This window comes from Trachypithecus francoisi, unplaced genomic scaffold (assembly GCF_009764315.1).
Source record: "Trachypithecus francoisi isolate TF-2019V2 unplaced genomic scaffold, Tfra_2.0 Lachesis_group11, whole genome shotgun sequence".
NCBI classification, from domain to species: domain Eukaryota; kingdom Metazoa; phylum Chordata; class Mammalia; order Primates; family Cercopithecidae; genus Trachypithecus; species Trachypithecus francoisi.
The window spans coordinates 38234617-38259796 of NW_022681456.1; the positions used below are offsets into that span (position 1 = coordinate 38234617).

The 25180-nt window shown below is 42.0% G+C and overlaps 1 protein-coding gene and 1 pseudogene across 2 annotated transcripts in view; one reads left to right on the forward strand and one right to left on the reverse strand.

Annotated features, from left to right (window-relative positions):
- Nucleotides 1-25180, forward strand: part of FGD6 (FYVE, RhoGEF and PH domain containing 6) — a 135792-nt gene that overhangs the window by 70475 nt on the left and 40137 nt on the right. For both annotated transcript variants that reach the window (XR_004439669.1, XM_033221024.1), the window contains exons 6-8: nucleotides 1594-1745; nucleotides 5461-5617; nucleotides 8239-8326. Coding sequence is in view for 1 of the 2 variants with exons in the window: in XM_033221024.1 (XP_033076915.1) it covers nucleotides 1594-1745; nucleotides 5461-5617; nucleotides 8239-8326 (397 nt within the window). In the remaining variant the exon portion in view is untranslated. The remainder of the gene's footprint in view (nucleotides 1-1593; nucleotides 1746-5460; nucleotides 5618-8238; nucleotides 8327-25180) is intronic.
- On the reverse strand, nucleotides 17480-18212 carry LOC117089601 (annotated as a pseudogene).

Genomic DNA, 25180 nt, shown 5'->3' on the forward strand with positions numbered 1-25180 from the left:
GGCTGGAGTGCAGTGGTGCGATCTTGGCTTACTGCAAGCTCTGCCTCCCGGGTTCACACCATTCTCCTGCTTCAGCCTCCTGAGTAGCTGGGACCACAGGTGCACGCTGCCACGCCTGGCTAATTTTTTGGTTTTTTTGGTAGAGACAGGGTTTCACTGTGTTAGCCAGGATGGTCTTGATCTCCTGACCTTGTGATCCGCCCGCCTCGGCCTCTCAAAGTGCTGGGATTACAGGCGTGAGCCACTGCGCCTGCCCAAGAAAGATTCTTATTTGTGAAAAGTGTAAACCCTGGTGAATTTATTGAGAGGTTGGCAAGTGGGAGGGGAGAATTTCAGGTCCAGAGTTAAAATGTTTCATTAATTCTATATGCCAAATGCATTGCAAAAAAAGTTTTATGTGCAATATCTAATTAAAGTCTCGTAACTATTTTTTTTTTTTTTTTTTTTTTTTTGAGACGGAGTCTTGCTCTGTCGCCCAGGCTGGAGTGCAGTAGCCGGATCTCAGCTCACTGCAAGCTCCGCCTCCCGGGTTCACGCCATTCTCCTGCCTCAGCCTCCGGAGTAGCTGGGACTACAGGCGCCCGCCACCGCGCCCGGCTAGTTTTTTTGTATTTTTTTAGTAGAGACGGGGTTTCACCGTGTTAGCCAGGATGGTCTCGATCTCCTGACCTCGTGATCCGCCCGTCTCGGCCTCCCAAAGTGCTGGGATTACAGGCTTGAGCCACCGCGCCCGGCCAAAGTCTCGTAACTATTATACTTACTTAGTAGATGAGGAAAATCAGGCTGGCCCGAGGAAACACAGTAAATAAGGAACAAGGGCTTGGATCCAGGATTCTGATTATCAAGCATGTGCCTATAATCACAGACATCACGGTGGTTCATGCCTATAATCACAGCACTTTGAGAGGCCCTAGTGGGAAGATTGCTTGAGCTCAGGAATTCAAGCCAGTCTGAGCAACATGGTAAAACCTCGTCTCTACAAAAAATACAAAGATGAGCCTGGCATGGTGGCACACGCCTATAGTCCCAGCTACTCGGGAAGTTACCATGAGCTGAGATTGGGCCACCGCGCTCCATCCTGGAGGACAGAGGGAGACCCACAACACGTGCCTGTCTCCACATGCCTCACCTAGGACGTGCCAGCTGTGGGGAAATGATAACTGAAAGTGGACAGTGGGACTCTTAAATCCAGAATAAAATTAGCTAAGATATCCTGGACACTTTTAAAATAAATGGATTGTGTTTATATTGATGGTATTGGAATAATTCTAAAGACTATTTAGAATTTTGTTACAATTTCCAGACACCCGCTTAGTATAATTGCTAAGTTTAGAGATCAAACTAAAAGGTTTAAGATAAATATCATTTGGTATGTTTGAATATCAAAGAATCGTCTCAGCCACTATTTTTTATTTTTAATTTCCTATCTAGGTGAGTGGGGTAGGAGGAAGGGGGTACTTTCGGTTTGTAATTCTGCATGGGAAATACAGCTGTGCAATCCATATCATTTTAGGGAAGAGGGGGACTGGGGATGAAAGCTTGTTATCAAGTTATATGTGTATGTATTGTTTTTTCTGCTCTGGACTGTAATAGGATTTCCGGGATGCAGTAGCTCATGCTTCCAGGCAGCTTGGAAAACCAGTGATTGAGGACCGGATTCTAAATCAGATCCTATACTACTTGCCTCAGCTGTATGAGCTCAACCGGGATCTCCTGAAGGAACTGGAGGAAAGAATGTTGCACTGGTAAAAATGGACTGTTTTCAGATTTTCCTAGTGTTTCCAATTTTAGATGAAGCCATAAGGGCCGTACATGTGACAGAGATGGATTGTTCATTACAGTGAGTTGCTTCAATATATTGTCTTTGCAGTTACCCATAGACTGATTTTTTGTTTTGTTTTGTTTTTGAGATAGATTCTCACTCTGTCGCCCAGGCTGGAGTGCAGTGACACGATCTGTGCTCACTGCAACCTCTGCCTCCTGGATTCCAGCGTTTCTCCTGCTTCAGCCTCCCGAGTAGCTGGGATTACAGACGCATGCCACCACGCCTTTCTAATTTTTTGTATTTTTAGTAGAGATGAAGTTTCACCATGTTGGCCAGGCTGGTCTCGAACTCCTAACCTCAGGTGATCTGCCTGCCTCAGCCTCCTCTAGTGCTGGGATTACAGATGTGAACCACCGTACCTGACCAGATTGATTATTTTCAGTGGCCCAAATTCACAACCTTGGCACACCAAGCTCAATACTATTATTTTGAACAAATCTTTGGTAATGCTGCCTCAGAAGCAACATGCAGCCAATTTATATTTCTGTAGGTGAACTTGGGCAATCAAGGTTTTTGAGATTCAGTGTGGATAGATGCTGTATTCACATTGGAATAGTTTCTAAATGTTTTATTTACCTTCTGGAGCTGCAGGTCGTGAAACTCCCTTTCCAGTTTTGAAAAAGAGGCCATTCACTGAAATAATAGGATGGTTGTTTTGGAAAGGCAATTTTTTTTCTTTTGAGATGAAGTTTCACTCTTGTTGCCCAGGCTGCAGTGCAATGGCACAATCTCAGCTCACTGCAACCTCTGCCTCCCAGGTTGAAGTGATTCTTCTGTCTCAGCCTCCTGAGTAGCTAGGATTACAGGCGCATGCCACCATGCCCGGCTAATGTTTCTATTTTTAGTAGAGACAGGGTTTCATCATATTGATCAGGCTGGTCTCTAACTCCTGACCTCAGGTGATCCGCCTTGGCCTCCCAAAGAAAGGCAAATTTATATGTGTATGACATCCTTGTAGAAGCTGTAGATTTCAAAATAGGAAAATAATACCAAAAAGTTAGTATTGTAGCTACTTCCACTAGGCTGAAGAAAATAAGTATGCAGAGGCTTTGGTGACTTCTGTGGAAATAATGTAGAAAGATTGGTCTAGGAGGATTGAATTTATTGTTGAAGACCATGGGGAGCACAACATGATTAGAACAAGACAATAGTGTCACCTACTTTCATGATCAAAACTTTACATATAAGCCAGGAAAGTACCTCTGCTTGTTTTAGAAATATCTTGCCTCTATATGTTAGATAAATACAGCACATAAGCAATTTATATTTAGCTGTAGCCTAAGTATAAAATAACACACAATTAAAGACTGAGGAATGACTAAAATGTAGTCTTTAAAGGTCATGATAGGCCAAGCGTGGTGGCTCATGCCTGTAATCCTAGCACTTTGGGAGGCTGAGGCGGGTGGATCACTTGAGGTCCAGGAACTGGAGACCAGCCTGGCCAATATGGCAAAATCTCGTCTCTACTGAACTTACAAAAATTAGCCAGACACGGTGGCAGATGCTGTAATCCCAACTACTTGGGAGGCCGAACTGGGAGGCGGAGGCTGCAGTGAGCCAAGATTGTGCCACTGCACTCCATTCTGGGCGACAGAGCGAGACTCCTTTAAAAAAAAAAAAAATGTCATGATAGAAATAAAATATAATTGGCCAGGCACTGTGGCTCATGCCTTTAATCCCAGCATTTTGGTAGGCCAAGGCAGGCAGATAAGCTGAGGTCAGGAGTTGGAGACTAGCATGGCCAACATGGTGAAACCTTGTCTCTACTAAAAAATCTTTTTTTTTCTTGTTTTAAATTAAAAAAACAAAACAAAACAAAACAAAAAAAAAACGGGGCTTATTTGCTTCCGATCTTTTTTTTTTTTTTTGAGACAGAGTTTCACTCTCTTGCCCAGGCCAGAGTTCAGTGGTGTGACCACAGCTCACTGCAGCCTTGACTTCGTTGGGCTTAAGTGATTCCTCTACCTCAGCCACCCAAGTAGCTAGGACCGCAGGCATGTGCCACCATGCCTGGCTAATTTTTTAGATTTTTTGTAGAGACAGGTTGCTCTGTGTTTCTCTGGCTGATCTTGTGCTCCTGGGCTCAAGTGATCCCCTTGCCTCAGCCTCCCAAGGTGCTAGGATTACAGGCATGAGCCACTGCACCCAGCCTCATTTTCTATTTATTAAAATATTTTTCTCTTAGGGTTCAAGTCAATACATATTCTTTGGTGTTAGTTGACTTTCTGAAATAACGTTTTTCCATTGATTTTTAACAACAATTGATGAAATATTTTATTTTCACATTTAAGAAGGTTTGCATATCTGCTATGTGCTAGTCTGTGCTCTAAGTATGCAGAGGATATCACAGTGCACAAAACAGACATCCTGCTTTCGTGGAGCAGACATTTAGTAGGGGAAGGACCAGATAAATAGACAAGAAAACTATCAGAAGCAGTTTCTGAGTTGCAGAGACCTGAAACAGGATGCTGTGGTAGCGAGTGAAGCTTGGGTGGTCAAGGAAAGCCCTCTGTGAAGGTGGTGTATTCATTACAGTGACATCTGAAAGAAAAGGAGGAGCCAGCCAGGGTTCTATATTTCCAGGCATGTGGAACCATTAGTGGAAGTCTGCATAGTGGCAGTTAATTCCATGTCTCCAAAGAAGATAAGGCCAGTGTGGTGGGAGATAAATAGGGAAGAGGAAGAGAAGTGTGATGGGTCAGAAAGGGCAGGCCTTTGTGTGCCAGGTAAGGAGTTTTTCTTCTTTTTCTTTTTCTTTTTTTTTTTTTTTTTTTTTTTTTTTTTTTTTTGAGACAGAATCTCACTCTATCTCCCAGGCTGGAGTGCAGTGGTGCAGTCTCGGCTCAGTGCAATCTCCACCTACCAGATTCAAGCGATTCTCCTGCCTCAGCCTCCCGAGTACTTAGGATTACAGGTGCCTGCCACTATGCCCAGCTAATTTTTATATTTTTAGTAGAGACACGGTTTCACCATGTTGGCCAGACTGGTCTAAAACTCCTGATCGCAAGTGATCTGCCCATCTCAGCCTCCCAAAGTGCTGGGATTACAGGCATGAGCCACCATGCCCAACCAAGGAGTTATTTATTTATTTATTTATTTTTGAGACGGAATCACTCTGTTGCCCAGGCTGGAGTGCAGTGGCACTATCTTGGCTCACTGCAACCTCCCCCTCCTGGGTTCAAATTATTCTCCTGCCTCAGCTCCCAAATACCTGGGATTACCGACACGTACCACCATCCCAGCTAATTTTGTATTTTTAGTAGACACTGGGTTTCTCCATGTTGGTCAGGCTGGTCTCGAACTCCTGACCTCAGGTGATCTGCCTGTCTTGGCTCCCAAAGTGCTGGGATTACAGGTGTGAGCCACTGCGCCCAGCCATGACAAACATTTTTAAAAGACTGTCTCCTTGTGCTGAAGAAGGTTTGGAGAGGGCAAGAATGGAAGCAGGGAAACCAGTGAGAGTCCAGGCAAGATGTGATGGTGGCAGTGGAAATGGTGAAAAGTAGGCATTTTGAGGTATGTTTTCCAAGAAGAGAAAAAAAGATAAGTTGATGGCTTAGATGTGGACTCTGCTTATCATTAGATATGTTAATCCCTCTCTTTATATTTTTTGTGTATCTCTTCTCTGTCCATAGGACTGAACAGCAAAGAATTGCTGATATCTTTGTAAAAAAGGGACCATATCTAAAAATGTATTCCACATACATCAAAGAATTTGATAAGAATATAGCCTTGCTGGATGAACAGTGCAAGAAAAATCCGGGTTTTGCTGCTGTTGTTAGAGAATTTGAGGTATTTGCTACCATCTAATGTTGAACACTTCTCTTTTTGTTGTTGAAACTTTAATAATAAGTTGCAGTCATTGAAAACAAAGCTTGCAAACAAAAAAACATGTTAAAAAGTAATCCCTCAAAGATGGAATTGAACAATTTAAATGGTGGGAACTCAAGCAATGTACATGGCTTAATTTTGAAAATCTATTATTGCACATGGGAATATTTTGACTTGGAAATAATTTTTTTTTTTTTTGAGACAGAGTCTTGTACAATGGCGCATACAATGGCTCACTGCAACCTCCATCTCCTGGGTTCAAGCGATTCTCCTGCCTCAGCTTCCTGAGTAGCTGGGATTGCAAGCACATGCCACCACACCTGGCTAATTTTTTGTATTTTTAGTAGAGATGGGGTTTCGCCACATTGGCCAGGCTGGTCTCGAATTCCTGACCTCAGGTGATCCACCCTCCTCAGCCTCCCAAAGTGTGTTGGGATTACAGGCATGAGCCACAGTGCCTAGCCAGAAAGAATATTTTGATGGGACTTTTTTAACTGTGGTAAAATAAATATAACACAAACTTACCATTTTAACAGTTTTCAAATATATAGTTCAGTAATGTCAAGTACATTGACATTCTTGCGCAACCAGATCTCCAGAACTCTTTTCATCTTGCAAAACTGAAAACTCTATAGGCATTAAACATTAACTCTCCATTCTCTCTTCCCTCCCAGCCCTTGGCAACCACCATTCTACTTTCTGACTCAATGGACTTGATTAAGGAACATTTCTTAACTTTTAATTTAACTTATTCTTTTATCCTAACAACTAACTTACAGTGATGTATGGGAAATAGAATTTATGTTTCCCTTTAGATAAATAAATAACATGGCTTTGGTGCCAAAATTAAGAGAAAGTAATAACCTGTTTAGAGTATGTGTCAGCCAAAGCTTTGACTTTTGACTCAGAGCTGTGAGTGTGGAACCCTGATTTAATTAGAGATAAAATCACAAGTCCCCTCCACCAATTTGGAGTAAAATTTGAGTACTGTAGTTTAATACTTATTTGTTTTGAAGCTTAAAAGATCGGTGAATTCCCGTCACACAAAACTAGAAATAAAAAGGATTTTTGTTTGTTTGTTTTTGTTTTTGTTTTGGGATGGAGTCTACCTCTGTCACCCAGGCTGGAGTGCAGTGGCATGATCTTGGCTCACTGCAACCTCTGTCTCCCAGGTTCAAGTGATTTTCCTGCCTCAGCCTCCCGAGTAACTGGGATTTCAGGCGTGTGCCACCATGCCCAGCTAATTTTTGTATTTTTAGTAGAGACAGGTTTCACTGTGTTGGCCAGGCTGGTCTCAAACTCTTGATCTCATGATCCACCCACCTTGGCCTCCTAAAGTGCTGGGACAACAAAACCACCTCACCTGGCTGAAATGAAAAGTTTTTAAAATATTATGGTATTGCTGATTTCTTATTTGTGCAGTAGACAAATAAACTTTAAAGTCATCTATAATTTTTTCTTATTTTCCTCTCCTCTGTTGTCTTTGTGCTATCAAAAAACAAAGTGTGATTTAATTGTGGCAAGTGATGATTGACCCAGGTTTTGGTAAGAGTCCAGTGAGTTGTTGTGTTACCTTGTTAACAAAAGAAAACAGGGAACCCTAAGGCTGGGAGAAGTAGCCATCTGGGTTAATGATGCTTGAATGAAAGATACTTTCTTAACATGCATTATTATAATTTTGTAATCATTCTGTGTACCAGACAGTGGTGGTACAAATTTAGAAAATGATGAAAGTCTGAGCAAATCTGACAAAACTTATCCACCAACTTGCGCTATATTAGAAGCATGACCTTTTTTTGTAGTTCTTAGGATGTAGGGACATTTTCACTTGGCCTTTTTGATGCCACTTTACAGTAAACTCTTAGGTTGGAGAATGAGGGTGAGGCTCAGGAATGGGCCGAGATAGATGTCTGTTGTACATACTAAGAGAGGTTTCAAGGGATAACCAAATGTCTTTGTATTCAAGCCAGAATGGGGTTCTACAATTGATGTTCCTATAAACGCTGTGATTTGGGGGCTGTCTTTTTATAAGGCCATTCATCTGCAAAAGACTTACATTCTTCAGACTTCTTAAAGAAGGGAAACTTAGCAAGGCTGCTTTTCAGGTTATCTTTACTTTCTACAGTTCTCCCCACCACAAGGCTCTGATTATTATTTGAATCCAATTCCTGGCAGTTGTATTTCTGCTGCCGTATTTTGGGGGCCCATGTATTTCCTTGGTCCATTGGGATTTGTTTGTATTTATAAATACAAGTGGGAGCTGCTGGGTAGGGTGGGCTCTAACTAGCCTAGGACCCAGACTGTGGCTACCACGCTCTTTGTGAGGGTGGTTAACAAGTTTTTCCTAGGAGCAAGTGATTTCAGGGACTGCCTACAGGAAAGGGTTGAGTTTGATGGTCAGTCTGGCTGGGGTTCACTCTCAGTGTGTCTTAACAGCTGTACCTTAAAATAAAAGGGAGCCTCTCTCCTAATCTCCTTCCAGAGTTGCTTGATGTTTAAAGTTTGGTTTCCTGAGCACTTGAATCCGGGTCCCTTGCTTCTTAGAAAACACTGTGTTTATTTTAGATGCCTTCTCCTTTCAGATGAGCCCTCGCTGTGCGAATCTGGCCCTCAAGCACTATCTGCTGAAGCCGGTTCAGAGGATCCCCCAGTACAGGCTGTTGCTGACAGGTGGGCTTCTCCAGCATTTTGCCAACCACCCAGTTGGTTTATCCATTGTCCAACTCTTCTTGCCTTTATGAAACTCTGCCTTTCCTAAGAGTGCCTCTCTTTGTATATCACCCCAGTCACCATGTTGCCTAATATGTGGATTTGTAGATTGCTTATGTACCTCATGTATACAGTTGCCTGAACTGAACAGCTTTCAGTTCTTTGATCATCCATCCATGTGTGCATTTTCACCCCAGGGCATTCATATATGTAGCTATTTTTTATTCAGAACATCTTTGACCATCCCAAGCCCATACCCCTGCATCATTTTACCTGTCTAATATTAATTCCAAGAAGGTACTTTTGCCAGGTGCAGTGACTCATGCCTGTAATCCCAGCACTTTGGGAGGCTGAGGCTGGCAGATCACGAAGTCTGTAGTTCGAGACCAGGCTGACCAACATGGTGAAACCCCGTCTCTAATAAAAATTCAAAAATTATCTGGGCGTGGTGGTGCATGCCTGTAATCCCAGCTACTTAGGAGGCTGAGGCAGGAGAATCGCTTGAAACCGAGGAGAGGCGGAGGTTGCAGTGAGCTGAGATCGTGCCATTGCACTCCAGCCTGGGCGGGCAACAGAGCAAGATTCTGTCTCAAAAAAAAAAAAAAAAAAAGAAGGTACTTTCCCCAACCATTCAAGAATGGAGTTTAGAGGGTCACTCCCACATATTTATATAGCACTATCATAGCCCTAGTTACTTGCCTCAGAAAGTTGTTATAAGGTTTGATTAATGAGCTAAATGTGGACAGTGCTTAGAATAGTACTGTAGCTGGTGCAGTGGACGCACCTGTAGTCCCAGCTACTGGAGAGGCTGAAGTGGGAGGATCTTTGAGCCCAGGAGTTTGAGACTATCCTGGGCAACATAGTGAGACCGCTGTCTAAAAAAAACAGGAATAATGTTTTAATTATAACAAGTTCTAGGCTGGGCAGGGTGGCTCACGCCTGTAATCCCAGCACTTTGGGAGGCCGAGGCGGGAGGATCACAAGGTCAGGCATTCGAGACCAGCACGGCCAAGATGCTGAAACCCCGTCTCTACTAAAAATACAAAAATTAGCCGGTGGTAGAGGGCGCCTGTAATCCCAGCTGCTCAGGAGGCTAAGGCAGAGACTCTCTTGAACCCGGGAGGCAGAGGTTGCAGTGAGCCGAGATCGCACCACTGCACTCCAGCCTGGGCGAAAGAACGAGGCTCCGTCTCAAAATAAATAAGTAAATAAAAAGTTCTACTAAGTATTAGCTTCTATTATTATTAGTAATAGTATTCTTATCCTGATAGTTATTTCCTTATCATGATAATAGTCTATCTTCTACTAGACTATAAGCTTCAAGATTATAGAACTATGTCTGTTTAGTAAGGAAAAAAGAAGGAAAGAAAAAAGCAAAAACACTATGTTTGAGTGAAGGAACATGCTGTAATCAGGCCTTTGTATTCACTGGCTCTTTAAATCCTTACCATAGTCTTGCAAATACCAGTTTAATTTTCACAGATGAGATAACAGGTTTATTGAGATTAAGTGGTTTGGTATCACAAAAAGACAAGTGTAGTCTCAGTACCAAACATAGTTACCCAACACCTACTACTAGGTTCTCTGGAATATTTGCTGAACTGTATTGGATGTACAGTGACTTAATATGCATATATAATATGCATTAAAATTGTATCAAAATGGACAAGAACATCAAAATGTGGCCACGACCATAAAGTCAATGTCTTCTAATTTTCTATAAGTAAATTTGGAGGTACTTGGTTTCTGTTACTCTCCTTAACAAATGGTGTGTTTGGTTTTCTTCTTTACTTCTCTCTCTTAAGCCAAGAGCTATATTGGAGGTAATAGGTGAATCCTGAAAAACCAGGATTTCCTCATTTCTCTTTAGGCAAAGGTTTCAGCACTTCAAAGTTTGCCTAGTGACAGACTGCTCACAAGGAAGACCTACCTTTTAGCCCCAGGACAGGCTGGAGTGCAGTGGCGCCATCTCGGCTCGCTGCAGCCTCCATCTCCCAGGTTCAAGTGATTCTCCTGTCTCAGCCTCCAGAGTAGCTGGGATTATAGGCATGTGCCACCATGCCTGGCTAATTTTTGTATTTTCAGTAGAGATGGGGTTTCACCATGTTGGCCAGGCTGGTCTCGAACTCCTGACCTCAAGTGATCTGCCCACCTCAGCCTCCCAAAGTGCAGAGATTACAGGCATGAGCCACCACAACTGGCCCTTAATTTAAATTTCTAACTATGAATCAGGCACTAGATTTCTCTCTGGAATGACATAAAGCCAACTGAATAATTTAAGGATATCCTGTCCCTCTGTACTTTCTTCTGCTTTTGGCAGAGATTTAGAATACACAGGACAAAGGGAAGTAGTGATACACATGTTGTGTTTTTGCTAGATAAATTCAGTGCTGTCATAAACCAGCTATTGAATGGTGTAAGCTCTTCCCACAGCTGTCAAATGAAGTACTGTTTTCAGTGGCAAAAGACAGCTGTGGTTTCAAATGGGAGGGGAATGGAGCAAGAATCTGAAAATTTAATGCACAGATTAATTTTTACATTTTATTTATTTATTTATTTATTTATTTATTTGTGTTTTGAGATGGAGTCTTGCTCTGTTGCCAGGAGTGCAGTGGCCCAATCTCAGCTCACTGCAACCTCCACTTCCTGGGTTCAAGAGATTCTCCTGCCTTAGCCTCCCAAGTAGCTGGGACTACAGGTGCGTGCCACCATGCCCAGCTAATTTTTTGTATTTTTAGTAGAGACAGGGTTTCAACATGTTGGCCAGGATGGTCTTGATCTCTCAACCTCGTAATCCACCTGCCTTGGCCTCCCAAAGTGCTGGGATTAACAAGCATGAGCCACAGCGCCCAGCCATATTATTTATTTTATTTCACACACTATGACTGTTCTAAGGAGTGAAAAGTCTACATGTGTCAAATTTAGGTTTCATGCTTAGTTTGTTTTTGATTGAGAAAGGGTGAAATGACAAAGGCAGGTTTTTTAAAAGTCTGTTTACTAAAATAGGTTTGTTTTTTTTTTTGAGAAGGAGTCTTGCTCCGTCGCCTAGACTGGAGTGCAGTGGCCGGATCTCAGCTCACTGCAAGCTCCGCCTCCCGGGTTTACGCCATTCTCCTGCCTCAGCCTCCTGAGTAGCTGGGACTACAGGCACCTGCCACCTCGCCCGGCTAGTTTTTTGTGTTTTTTCAGTAGAGACGGGTTTCACTGGGTTAACCAGGGTGGTCTCAATCTCCTGACCTCGTGATCCGCCCGTCTCGGCCTCCCAAAGTGCTGGGATTACAGGCTTGAGCCACCACACCCGGCCACTAAAATAGGTTTTAACTAGGTTCAGTGGCCCATGCTTGTAACCCAGCAGCTCTGGAGGCTGAACAGGGAGGATTGCTTGAGCCCAGGAGTTGGAGGCTGCAGTGAGCTGTGATCATGCTACTGTACTTCAACCTAGGTGACAGTGAGAATTCCATCTCTTAAAAAAAAAGGAAGAATTTTGTTCTATAATACCAACATCATGTGAGCTTGGAGTTATTTTTAGTTTGAGCTACCTCTTATTTAATCTTAGATTGGAAAATTTTTTCCATTATTTATTTTTTAATTAATTAATTATTAATTTTTCTTTGGAGATGAAATCTTGCTGTGTTACCCAGGCTGTAGTGCCGTGGTGCAATCTCAGCTCACTGCAGCCTCCGCCTCCCAGGTTCAAGTGATCCTCCTTCCTCAGCCTCCCAAGTAGCTGCGATTACAGGCACCTGCCACCACACCTGGCTAATTTTTGTATTTTTAGTAGAGACATGGTTTTCCCATGTTGGCCAGCCTGGTCTCAAACTTCTGACCACAGATGATCTGCCCATCTTGGCTTTTCCATTCATTAATTGATGCACAATACCTTGTATATAGTAGGCCCTCAATACTGGTGGATTTGGGAGGGGGGAAAAGTGATGAATGGCCTGGTCAAGGCCACAAAGTCAGGACTAAAATTAAAGAAAGAACATAGACTTTGTATTCTTCATCCTATGCCTTTTTTTCCATTGATTAAAATTCTTTCCTTTCTCCAAGCCTGACCTGAAATCAGGTCAGAAGTCCATTCTCTTTGTAGCTATCTCTGATTGCTTCTGTTCTCCAACTTTGAGCTCAGGGAGCGTGTCTTATATCTATGATTTAGTGGCCTCCAAAATATCTGAGTCAGTTTGGGATATGTTGAAGCTGTTCAGGAAATAATTTAGATTGGTTTTAAGCTAGGTTTAAAACATCTTGCCAGGTGTGGTGTCTCACGCCTGGAATCCCAGCACTTTGGGAGGCTGAGGTGGGCCAATCACCTGAGGTCAGGAGTTCGAGACCAGCCTGACCAACATGGAGAAACCCTGTCTCTACTAAAAATGCAAAAATTAGCCAGGCATGGTGGCACATGCCTGTAATCCCAGCTACTCTGGATGATGAGGCAAGAGAATTGCTTGAACCCAAGAGGCAGAGGTTGTGGTGAGCCAAGATCACGCCATTGCACTCCAGCCTGGCCAACAAGAGCGAAACTCCATCTCAAAAAAAAAAAAAAAAAAAAAAATCTCATTAGCCAAAATGTTTTTAGTTCAAAGAACAACATTGAGACAACATTTTGGAGATCTAAGGTGTATTAGAGATGATATCTTCTCCTAAAAAGAAAGGCACAAGCATAAAAGTGAAATGTCCTCCTAAGCCTACACAGCTTAATTGAAGCACCTATATTCCTATAATCCTAAGGACATTCCTGTAACCTTGCAGGTCAATACTAAAGATTGGCTTTTTTATTTTTGTATTTAAGTGATCTATCCTGTTAACTGATGCTTTTTAGTTTTGCTTAAAATTTTCTGATTTTTCTAATACTGATTTTTGTAGTGGTCTGATTACTCTCTACTTTGCAGGATACGTCTACTATTGCTATGAAAGTACTGTTGTCTGGGCCCTGAGTTTTTTTTTTTTTATAAATTTCATGTAGAAACAGGGTTTCCCCATGTTGTCCAGGCTGGTCTCCAACTTCTGGGGTCAAGTGATCATCCCACCTTAGCTTCCCAAAGTGCTGACATCACAGGCCTAAGCCACTGGGCCCAGCCTGAGATTTTTTTAAGTTGGATTATAAGTCTTAAATTTGCATCTTTCAAACATGTTAATTACTTTGGATAATAAAGCTCGAATGATTTAATCCTCCAACAACCTTGTGAGGTAAGTACTTTTATTTCCGTTTTGGAGTTTGGATTGATTCCAAATCAGTATATACAAGAGCAGACAGGAGTGGTACTTCATTCATTTGAGGCAACTCCTGGCAACTTAAATTTCAGGCTGAGAAGGGGAAGGAGTCAGTACTCCTGATTCAGTGTTAAGTAGGTTTGTGCCTCCCACTGAGATAATGCATAGATGATAAGATAAGATGGTTTCTTCTGGAATCCTTTTAGAAAAGATCAGTGGAAATTCCCAGATAGAGCAGTCTATCACTGCTGTTCAAATAACCATGTTATTGTCTTGCAGCTTTTTCTTTCCTGTACTTACTTTGAATTTCTATAGGGTATTCTATTTAGGCAATCTCTTCCTGCATTGCAGTAAAAAACTTATACCTACATTCTTGTTAGTATTTTTTTAAGATCAATTCAAATCCAGATCTAAAAGAATGCATATAGTTGTATAACAAAATCAACTAAATAAGCCTAAATATTTGTATATTTTGGCTGGGCACAGTGGCTCGTGCCTGTAATCCCGGCACTTTGGGACGCTGAGGTGGGCAGATTGCTTGAGCTCAGAAGTTGGAGACCAATCTGGCCAACATGGTGAAACGCTTTCTCTACTAAAAATACAAAAAGTAGCTGGGCGTGGTAGCATGCGCCTGTAATCCCAGCCACTCAGGAGGCTAAGGCAGGAGAATCACTTGAACCCGGGAGGTGGAGGTTGCAGTGAGCTGAGATTGCACCACTGTACTCCAGCCTGGGTGACAGAGCAAGATTCTGTCTCAAAAAAAAAACCTTGTAAATTTTACTTTTGTATTGGGTACTCAAGGCCAGTTTATCAGGCTGGATCCTATTTGAAGCTGGGAAGAATGGGAAGAAAACAGACTGCCATCAGAGCAGCCTTAACTTACACCATTGCTTATCTTCTTCTTTCTCACCTCTTCAGGGTAGAGACCATCTTTATTATCCTATCCCAGTGTCAGGCATAGATCCTGGAACACATCAGGGACTCAGTCAACTGAAAGGTGTAGTTAGGGAAAGGGAGAGTTGCTCTTTTTTATAAGGTCGAGAATCCCCATGCAGTAGCAGCAATGAATGTTGGATGGATGGATGGATGGATGGATGGATGGATGGATGAATAAATGTTTAAAAGCATTCTTTCAGTCATCCAGTCACAAAATTATGGAAAGGACTGAAATTCTTCCCTTTTCTCTTTCCTCCCTGTAGAATCTGCCAGCAAATTTTCCTCCACCTCTAGTTTCTGCTTCTTCTATTTCTTTGTTATGCTCCAGGACAGGCCCTTCTAAACTCATGCCATTTTATGGCAATATTTTGCTGGTGGTCATGCTACCTCTTACCACACCTCCATGTAGCCTAGTACAGTTACTGCCTAATTTATCTTCCAAGGATACACTTTTATTCTGTTTATTAGAAAAGTTGCAAACCCGCTTATTCATGGTATAAAGACCACAATTTATAACCCAGAATTACTTGAACCTTCTTTTCCTTTGGTCTAGCTATAGTAGGTTTCTCGCTGTCTCCTGAAAGCTGTCCTTCAAAACCAGAATCTCTCCTCCATTAATCACTCCACCAACAAATATTTATATATGTTGGTCCTGCGCTAGACACCCATATACACTGGCAGACAACACAGTGGTAGCCCCTACCCTGATGGGGCTTACAGTCTTCCTCTTTGAGGTCATGCCCAGTCACTCAGGTCCCCACTGAGCCTTCTCCTTTGCAATTCCTAAAAATTGTATTGATCTTGCCCTTTGTCTTGTGACTGAATCTTTTAGTTGTTTAATTATACCATGGCTCTGTGCCTTATCTTCTCCACTAGATTGTAAACCCCTTGAAGGCAGAGGCAGGGCAGGGCATGGTGGCTCATGACTGTAATCCCAGCACTGAGTTGGGAGGATCTCTTGAGCCCAGGAGTTTGAAACCTGCCTGGTCAACATAGTGAGACCCTGTCTCTACAAAAGAAAAATTTAAAACTTAGCTGGGTATGGTGGCACACGCCGGTCATCCCAGCTACTGAGGAAGCTGAGGCAGGATGATCACTTGAGCCCAGGAGTTCGAGGCTGCAGTGAGCTATGATCATGCCTGCTGTACTTCACCCTGGGTAACAGAGCAGGACACCCTATCTCAAAAAAATAAAGTCAGAGGCAGACTTTAGTGCAAGTAGCAGTCACAAAAGATACTCTTCAGTTTGAGAAAGTATATTCTGGTGATGTTATTTTTGTAGGATCACTTTTTGTCTTTGAAGCAATCTTTTGTGCATATAAAAATATTTAAGGATTATGAAAAAATAAAGTCTCTTTGCATCTTCTACCATCCAGAGATGGATATCACATATCCTTGTAGTCTTTTTCCCTCTACCTGTGCTATATGTTGTATAATTTTTTTTTTTTTCAGTAAAAAGCCTTTCATTTGTGGAAGGTTATTACATTGGTGTTGAGTCAGTAAGGATGCTGATAGAGAAAATATAAGATTGAGGAATTTAAAAATTCCTCTAAAAAGTCTTTTCCACTTACGTATTTAGAAAAAAAACAGTTCTTTGAACTTTGATTAAATGTGGATCAGGTGGTTTCTTTGATCTTGTTCAAAATATTTATGTTATATAAAAGGTTACTTTAACAAATACTATATTACTTTTTCTTGTTGTCTTTGCCTTTAGTCTAGGATGATGTTAACTGCCTCTAGGTTTTAGAAATCTAGGATTTCTCATGTTGGTAGAAAATGAGATATTTAAAACATCTGTTATAGTGTTCTGAAGCTATAAATTTGAGCTGTGTACAGGCTAACAAGCACACATAAAAAAGATCATAATTAAATTAATATATGACTTTTTTTTTTTTGAGATGGAGTCTTACTCTGTCACCCAGGCTGGAGTGCAGTGGCATGATCTTAGCTCACTGCCATCTCCACCTCCTGGGTTCAAGCGATTCTTCTGCCTCAGCCTCCTGAGTAGCTGGGACTACAGGCATGTGCCCCCATGCCTGGCTAATTTTTGTATTTTTAGTAGAGACGGGGTTTCACCATATTGTCCAGGCTGGTCTCGAACTCCTGACCTCGTGATCCACCCGCCTCGGCCTCCCAAACTGCTGGGATTACAGACGTGAGCCACCGTGCCTGGCCGCTAATAGATGACTCTTTTTTAAAAACCCTTACAGAAAACTTCTGTTTAGCAAGTATTTATTTTAAAATCTAGGGTTAATTATATGTATCAAAGTTATTTTAACACTTTCTCTAAGGCAGAACGTGGTTTAAAAAAAAAAATAAAGTAGGGCTGTCCTGAACTCCAGTCAAGGAATCTAGTTATCTGGTTTCTGATGAACCCAAAGGTCTCTGATATAAGGCAGTTCCATCCATGTAAATTAGGAAGATAATACTATTCAGAATTCAGAAATCATGTTGTAATTTGCTCTGCTCTTCTTCTGTTGCAATTCTTTTTTTTTTTTTTTTGAGACCAAGTCTCACTCTGTCATCCCGGCCGGAGTGCAGTGATGTGATCTCAGCTCACCGCAACTTCCGACTCCTGGGTTCAAGCAATTCTCCCACCAAAGCCTCTCAAGTAGCCGGGATTACAGGTGCCCACTACCATGTCTGGCTAATTGTTATTGTTGTGTTTTTTCTTTTATTTTTTTTGAGACAGAGTCTCACTCTGTCGCCCAGGCTGGAGTGCAGTGGTATGATCTTGGCTCACTGCCACCTCCACCTTCCAGGTTCAAGCAATTCTCCTGCCTCAGCCTCCCAAGTAGCTGGGATTACAGGCATGTGCCACCACTCCCAGCTGACTTTTTTGTGTTTTTAGTAGAGACAAGGTTTCACCATATTGGCCAGGCTGGTCTTGAACTCCTGACCTCAAGTGATCCACCTGTCTCAGCCTCCCAAAGTACTAGGATTACAGGCGTAAGCTACCATGCCTGGCCTTTGTTTTTTTTTTGTTTGTTTGTTTTTTTGTTTTTGTTTTTCAAAAGGAACCATATTACTTTTTATAATTGCCTCTTATGCTTTCTTGCCAGGTGCCTTTGGAGCAGGTGCTTTCTGGGCTGGAGCTTTTTGACCCTTCTGAGTTTTTGGAGGGGGTGCTACCTTCTGTCCTGTGGCTTTCTGGGCAGGAACCTTATGGGCTGGAGCCTTCTTGCCCACAGCGGTCATCTTTTTTGGCTGTAACTTTAGCAGCAGCTGCTTTTTTGGGAGAAGCTTTCAGGAGAGCTGCCTTTTGAAGCTTCTTTACTTGATGTTTTATTATTCTGTCTCTCATTTTCTTTGCCTTCATAACTTTAAAATGATCAGAATCTGTCATCTTGGCTTTCCTTTCTCTGGCTTCAATCTTTTTGGCCTATCTTGTGGCTGCCCATTTTCTGTTGATGTCTGCCTTCTGCCAGGCTTGTGGGACATACTTCTGGCGGGAACCATGTGGAAACTTGAGGATGAAATCAGTGAGCTGCATGTACTTGAAAGGCATGGCCTGTCTCCTCACTTGAGTGCAAGGTCCGCCAACCAAAGCCCTGTTCTGATCAGTAACATCTATGATCACAATTAATTTTCCAGCATGAGGTCCAAAGGAGATGTAGGCTACCCGGCCAACCTCCACAAAGCGCCTGAACACCGTCTTGGCGGCGTTTGGAGAGAAGGAATTCATTTTTAATTGTAGTTGTGAACAAGGTATTTTGAGAGATAGTATTGAATAAATTGTATCCAGGTATCCACAAAATATAAATATGTATTTATTTATTGAGACGTGGTCTTGCTCTGTTGCCCAGGTTGGAGTGTGGTGGCAGGATCATGGCTTACTGCAGCTTCAACCTTCCAGACTCAAGAGATTCTCCCACTTCAGCCTGCCAAGTAGCTGTGGCTATAGGCATGCATCACCATACCCAGCTAATTTTTTTGTATTTTTTTTTGTAGAGATGGGATCTCATTATGTTGCCCAGGCTCATCTTGAATTCCTGGGTTCAGGGGATCCTTATACCTCAGCCTCCTAAAGTGCTGGAATTATAGGCATGAGCCACTACGCCCAGCCGTCCATGAAATATTTTAATGCTATGGAAAGTGTTTAGGGTATGTGAGGTAAGCACATTTCATCATCACTTCTTGGCCTTTTGGCTAAGATCAAGGGTAGCACATTTCATCCACCTGTTTTATTAGCTTAGAGCTTTTAAATGTAATCTTAGTTTCTCTGTAGAATAGTGGTTCTTAAATTTTTTTGTGCCTAGATTCTTCTGGCAATCTGATATAGCCTATGAGCACTTCTCAGAATAATTTTTTTTAAGTGCTGAAAAAACTACGTAAGATTAAAGGGAAAACCAATTGGGCTGAAGTACAGTTATTAAAAAAAAAATTTTTTTTTTTTTTGCTCTACCGCAATCACAGTAATAAAATATTTTTTAATTGTGACATAGTAATTAATGCCTATACTTCTTTAGTACTGCATTAAATAAGATCTGGTGGCAGATGTAATAACTACCATGATTTTGAGGTAGGGGTGAGAAGAGTGCTGAGAGGGGTAAGATGTCTGCCACAACTGTAATATGCTATAAAAATAGCTGTGGTGATAAAGTCACAGATATCACAGATATTGTTGTGGTTTGCACCTCCATTTATGATGGGAGAAAATCCTATTTTTCACCTAGAGGTTAGTGAAAATAGGATGGGTTGGTTTGTGTGCCTCTTTTTGCCATCCACATTTGCAGATACCCTGATTTCTACCATGGACATTGCTACCAAGCCATTCTTTTTTTTTTTTTTTTTTTTTTGAGACGGAGTCTCGCGCTGTCACCCAGCTGGAGTGCTGTGGCGGATCTCAGCTCACTGCAGGCCCGCCTCCCGGGTTCACGCCATTCTCCTGCCTCAGCCTCCCGAGTAGCTGGGACTACAGGTGCCGCCACCTCGCCCGGCTAGTTTTTTGTAGTTTTTAGTAGAGACGGGGTTTCACCGTGTTAGTCAGGATGGTCTCGATCTCCTGACCTCGTGATCCGCCCGTCTCGGCCTCCCAAAGTGCTAGGATTACAGGCTTGAGCCACCGCGCCCGGCCTACCAAGCCATTCTTTTTCCAATTCTAAGTGCAGATTTGACCCAGATTTCCTACAAGTAGCCAAATGCCTCTGTTGCTGGGACTTGTCTTGCCAGAGCTATAGCAAGCAGAATGTGTTGCTAAAGTTTCTCTGGCAGTTTTTGTCAGAATTGGGGCTCTCATCAGGACCTGTTTCAGTTGGAGAAAACACTGAACTTTAGTCAAATTTGAACTGTGGTGCTTATATTTGCTTTATTCTTCGCTTGGCTGTTGGGTAATAAAATGTGCTTATCTCCCTAAACCTAAGTTTGCTTGTTGATACTCAGGGTGGTACAAACCAAATATGGGTAAGAACTTCTTTTAAATGTAGCTTGACTGTGCCAAGGCCATTTCCGTACACTTAAGATTCCTGCTTAATACACTGGCAGCTACTAGAAAATGTATCCACTAAGAAGAGCAGTTTCAGGCCAGGCAGAGTGGCTCACACCTGTAATCCCAGCTCTTTGAGAGGCCGAGGCAGAAGGATCCGTTGAGCTCAGGAGTTCGAGACTAGGCTGGGCAACATAGGGAGACCTCGCTTCTTTAAAAAAAAAAAAAAAAAAAAATTAGCCGTGCATGGTGGCACACACCTGTAGTCTCAGGCACTCGGGAGGCTGAGACAGGAGGATAGCTTGAGCCCAGTAGGTCGAGGTTGGTCGAGGCTGCAGTGAGTCATAGAACTCCAGCCTGGGCAACAGAAGGAAACCCTGTCTTTAAAAAAAAAAAAAAAAAAAAAATTGAAGAAAGAAAGGCAGTCTCGGACAAGTCAAGTCAAAATAGTGTATATTGACTTTTGCAGTTTGCCTCTCCTTAGGACATTCTGGATATGCCTAGCTGGACTATCCCATTAAAAAGGGACCTAGGGAGATACCATCTATCATGAGATCTGTGTCAAAATTTTACCTTAGGATGAGCCTGGAGTTGGGTTTGGTTTGTGAGTTCTGTGGGGATGCCGCCTCAGGACCAGGGTTGTGTCAAAGTCTAGGATAGACCAGGGCTTCCTTACGTAATTCTTGGACAAGGATGTCTGCCTGTGCTTCAAATCCAGCCTGCACTTTCCTTGCCATGTTTTGTTCCCTGGTGAGGAGGGGGTGCATTGGCCCAGGAAAGGGACCTTTTCTAATTCACAGAAAGGCAACCTGAGAGCCCAGAAAGATCGCATTTTCTTTTCTTTTTTTTTTTTTTTTGACACAGAGTCTCACTCTGTCGCTCAGGCTGTACAACCTCCACTTCCCAGGTTCAAGCGATTCTCCTACCTTAGCCTCCCGAGTAGCTGGGACTGCAGGCGCATGCCACCAGGCCCAGCTAATTTTTGTATTTTTATTAGAGACAAGGTTTCACCATGTTGGCCAGGCTGGTCTCAAATTCCTGACCTCATGTGATCTGCCCACTTTGGCCTCCCCAAGTGCTGGGATTACAGGCATGAGCCACCGTGCCCCTCCCAAGATCACATTTTCTAACTTAGGCAAGCACCACCTCTATAAGAGGTGGCTCTAGGCCACATACATATTCAAGGACTAGAATTGAATGAGTATTTGAGAAGCAGAAGAACTAGAGCCAAAGGCCAGAGCAATTTTTTTTTTTTTTTTGAGACTGAGTCTCACTCTGTTGCCCAGGCTCGTGTGCAATGGTGCAATCTCAGCTCACTGCAACCTCTGCCTCCCGGGTTCAAGCAGTTCTCCCACCTGAGCCTCCCGAGTAGCTGGAATTACAGACGTGATCCACCACGCCCAGCTAATTTTTGTATTTTTAGTGGAGACAGGATTTCACCACATTGGCTAGGTTGGTCTCAAACTCCTGTTCTCAGGTGATCCACCTGCCTCAGCCTTCCAAAGTGCTGGGATGACAGGTGTGAGCCACTGCGCCCAGCGTACCAGATCTTGTTCTAGGTGCAGGGGCTATAACAATAATTAAAATCAGGCTTTCTGTCTTCAGGAAGGCCACAGTTTTAGCATTTGTGTATAAAATGATACCTTACACTGTAGTACCATTTACTTAGCTTCTAATATATTCATGACGTTACATATTCTCATTAAAGTTAACTTCGAATTTTGGAGTTTTATCATTACTTGTCAAAATGATGTTGTGCATAGAAATAAATAGGATATGTACATTGTTAAATAATAATTCTAGGAGGCAAATGCCAGTCGATACATACTCTAAGGCATCAACAATTAAAGTTACACAATACCACTGCAAGAATAGATCTACTGATTTTTTTATAAAATGAATTATTCTTTATGGAATAAGGAAGTAACTTGAAATTGACTGTGTTTATAGGAATCTAATGTATGACAAAGTAGAAAACCCAAGACAATATGAAAAGAAAAGATTGTTTTTTAAATAACCTATTAATAATTTGAAAAATAGCCAGCGTGGTGCAACCTCATTTCTACTGAAAATACAAAAATTAGCTGGGCGTGATGACACATGTCTGTCGTCCTAGTTACTGGGGAGGCTGAGGTAGGAGAATCCCTTGAACCCAGGAGGCAGAGGTTGCAGTGAGCCAAGATCATGCCACTGCATTCCCGCCTGGGCAACAGGAGAGACTCCATCTCAAAATAACAATAATTTGAAAAACAAATCAAGATCCCTACATTAATACATATACTACAATTAAAATCAGAACTAAATATGAAGAATTATAAAATTGGCTATTTATTGAAACTCTAAAATGAAGACAGGAGGAAAGATAGTTTTGTAGGCCCAGAAAAATAAAGCAATTATAAAGGAATATATATCTTTCTCTTTTTTTTTTTTTTTTTTTTTTTTTGAGGCAGAGTTTCACTCTTACTGCCCAGGCTGGAGTGCAGTTACGCGACCCTGGCTCACTGCAACCTTCGCCTCCTGGGTTTAAGCAATTCTGCAGCCTCAGCCTCCCTAGTAGCTGGGATTACAGGTGCCCACCACCACGCCCGGCTAATTTTTTGTATTTTCAGTAGAGATGGGGTTTCACCACGTTAGCCAGGCTGGTCTCGAACAACTGACCTCGAGTGATCTGTTCGCTTCAGCCTCCCAGAGTGCTGGGATTACAGGGGTGAGCCACAGCACCCAGCCTGTAAATGAAAATATTGACACTTTTCATTTTATTTTATTTATTTTATCTTTTGAGGCACCTTTGCACCATTATAGTAACATTAAAATATTATAAAAGTTTAAAATATAGTCAAAGTAAAAAGGCAAATAGCACATCAGAATGTGTACCTCTAGGAAATTTTCATTTCAGTACAAATACTAAAAATAGACATCTAGACTAAAAATATGAACAAATATGACTTAGAAAAAAAGCACATAATAAATATATCGTGGTGTATCATGTCCTTCGAGGGATAAATATCAAATAAAACAGGTTATCATTTTACTAGCAATAAAAAACTGCAACACACAAAACTGGCATTTACTAAAACTGATATTCTCATATATTTGTATTTAAAATTTTCACATCCCTTTAGAAAAGGTTTTTTGTGATATGTATCAAGCACTCAAAAATAATTTAAAAACTTTTTGTTGTTGTTGTTGTTGAGATGGAGTCTAGCTCTGTCACCCAAGGCTGGAGTGCAGTGGTGCGATCTCAGCTCACTGCAACCTGTGCCTCCAGGGTTCAAGCAATTTTCCTGCCTCATCCTCCCGAGTAGCTGGAATTATAGGCGCACACCACCATGTCCTACCAATTTTGTATTTTTAGTAGAGACAGGATTTCGCTATATTGGCCAGGCTGGTCTTGAACTCCTGACCTCAGGTGATCCACCTCCATCACCCTCCCAAAGTGTTGGGATTACAGACATGAGCCACCATGGTGGCCCAGCCTAAAATTTTTTTTAACTTTAGTTTTTTTCTATGTCACAAATCATGAAGCAAAAAAAAATTATTCTCCTTGATCCCAAGGAAATAATCTGAAATATGGAAGAACGCATGCTTTGTTTATTTATTCATTTTAATTTTTGTTTGTTTGTTTTGAGACGAACTCTCACTTGTGTCGCCCTTGCTGGAGTGCAGTGACACGATCTCAACTCACTTCAACCTCCGCCTCCCGGGTTCAAGCAATTCTCCTGCCTCAGCCTCCTGGCAGCTAGGACTACAGGCACATGCCACCATGCCTGGCTAATTTTTGTATTTTTAGTAGAGACGGGGGTTTCACCATGTTGGTCAGCGTGGTCTCGAACTCCAGACCTCGTGATCTTCCCGCCTCGGCCTCCCAAAGTGCTGGGATTATAGGCTTGAGCCACTGCGCCTGGCCTATTTTTTTTTTTTTTTTTTTTTGAGACAGAGTCTTGCTCTGTCACCCAGGCTGGAGTGCAGTGGCACAATCTCAGCTCACTGCAACCTCTGCCTTCTGGGTTCAAGCGATCCTCCTGCCTCCACCTCCCTAGTAGCTGGGATTTCAGGTGTGCGCCACTACCCCCAGCTAATTTTTGTATTTACAGTAGAGATAGGTTTTTGCCATGTTGGCTAGTCTGGTCTCAAACTCCTGACATCAGGTGATCTGCCCACTTCAGCCTCCCAAAGTTCTGAGATTACAGGTGTGAGCCACCACAGCTGACAGTACTAATCAGTGTTACTTATAATCCAAACCCATTAACTTACAAAAGTAAAAGAGGACAGTATTTATAATTATGCCTGGACAGCAAGTATAAGGCAAGATTATATGGGGAAATTAGGATGTATTGCCATCCTACTTATATAAATAGGCAAAACAAATTAAATACACTAAAGAGCTAACAGAATACCTAAGCACTGTATGATATACCCCAGGATGGTTTTTAAGTCAAATCAAGCATTTATAAAAACAAGGAAATAGTTTAGTAATCATTTTTCTCAAAGAGGTGTTCATGGTTTAAGTTTTCCTCATTATTTAATTTTTCAAATTTTTCATTTTTTATTTTATTATTCGACAAAATATATTTCATGATATTTTAGAATGAAAACAGTTTTCATTCTTGTTCAACCTAGTTATTTTATGTATGAGGATATCAACACAAAAAAATGCTACGGGGCATGGCCAAAGTCCCATGCCTCGACTAGACATGGCTGGACCAGGCAGAGTAAGCATTTCTGTCTTTATTGTTATCATCATCATCATCATAACATCATCATCATCTAAAGACTTAGAGATGGGTCTCACTGTGTGCCTAGGCTGTATCCTCCCACCTCGGCCTCCCATAGTGCTGGGATTACAGGCATGAGCCATTGCACCTGGCCGTCTTCTAATTCCAGAGCAAGGGCTCTTGACCACTTCACCAAGCTGCCTTGAAGTGTCAGTATGTTTTGTAACTTGACACTTGATGCTTGTTTTTGGTATTTAAAATGATCAGTACTTTGTTTCACAAGTCAGGCTAATTTTAGGTTGTTTCTCGCGAAATCTGAAACTTCGTAAAACTTTACAAAGGCTTATTGACTAGACTTACTTTTCTCTGGATCCCATAATTCTGTATGTGTTGCTGATCCCACTACATATTTATGGAGGAAAGAAGAAATCTGAAAAATACAAAGCAAGACATGTTCTCAAATTCAAAACACTTGACTTTGGAATGTTATCCCTCCTATACACTCATTTCCTCTGTGCTTTGCTGCCAA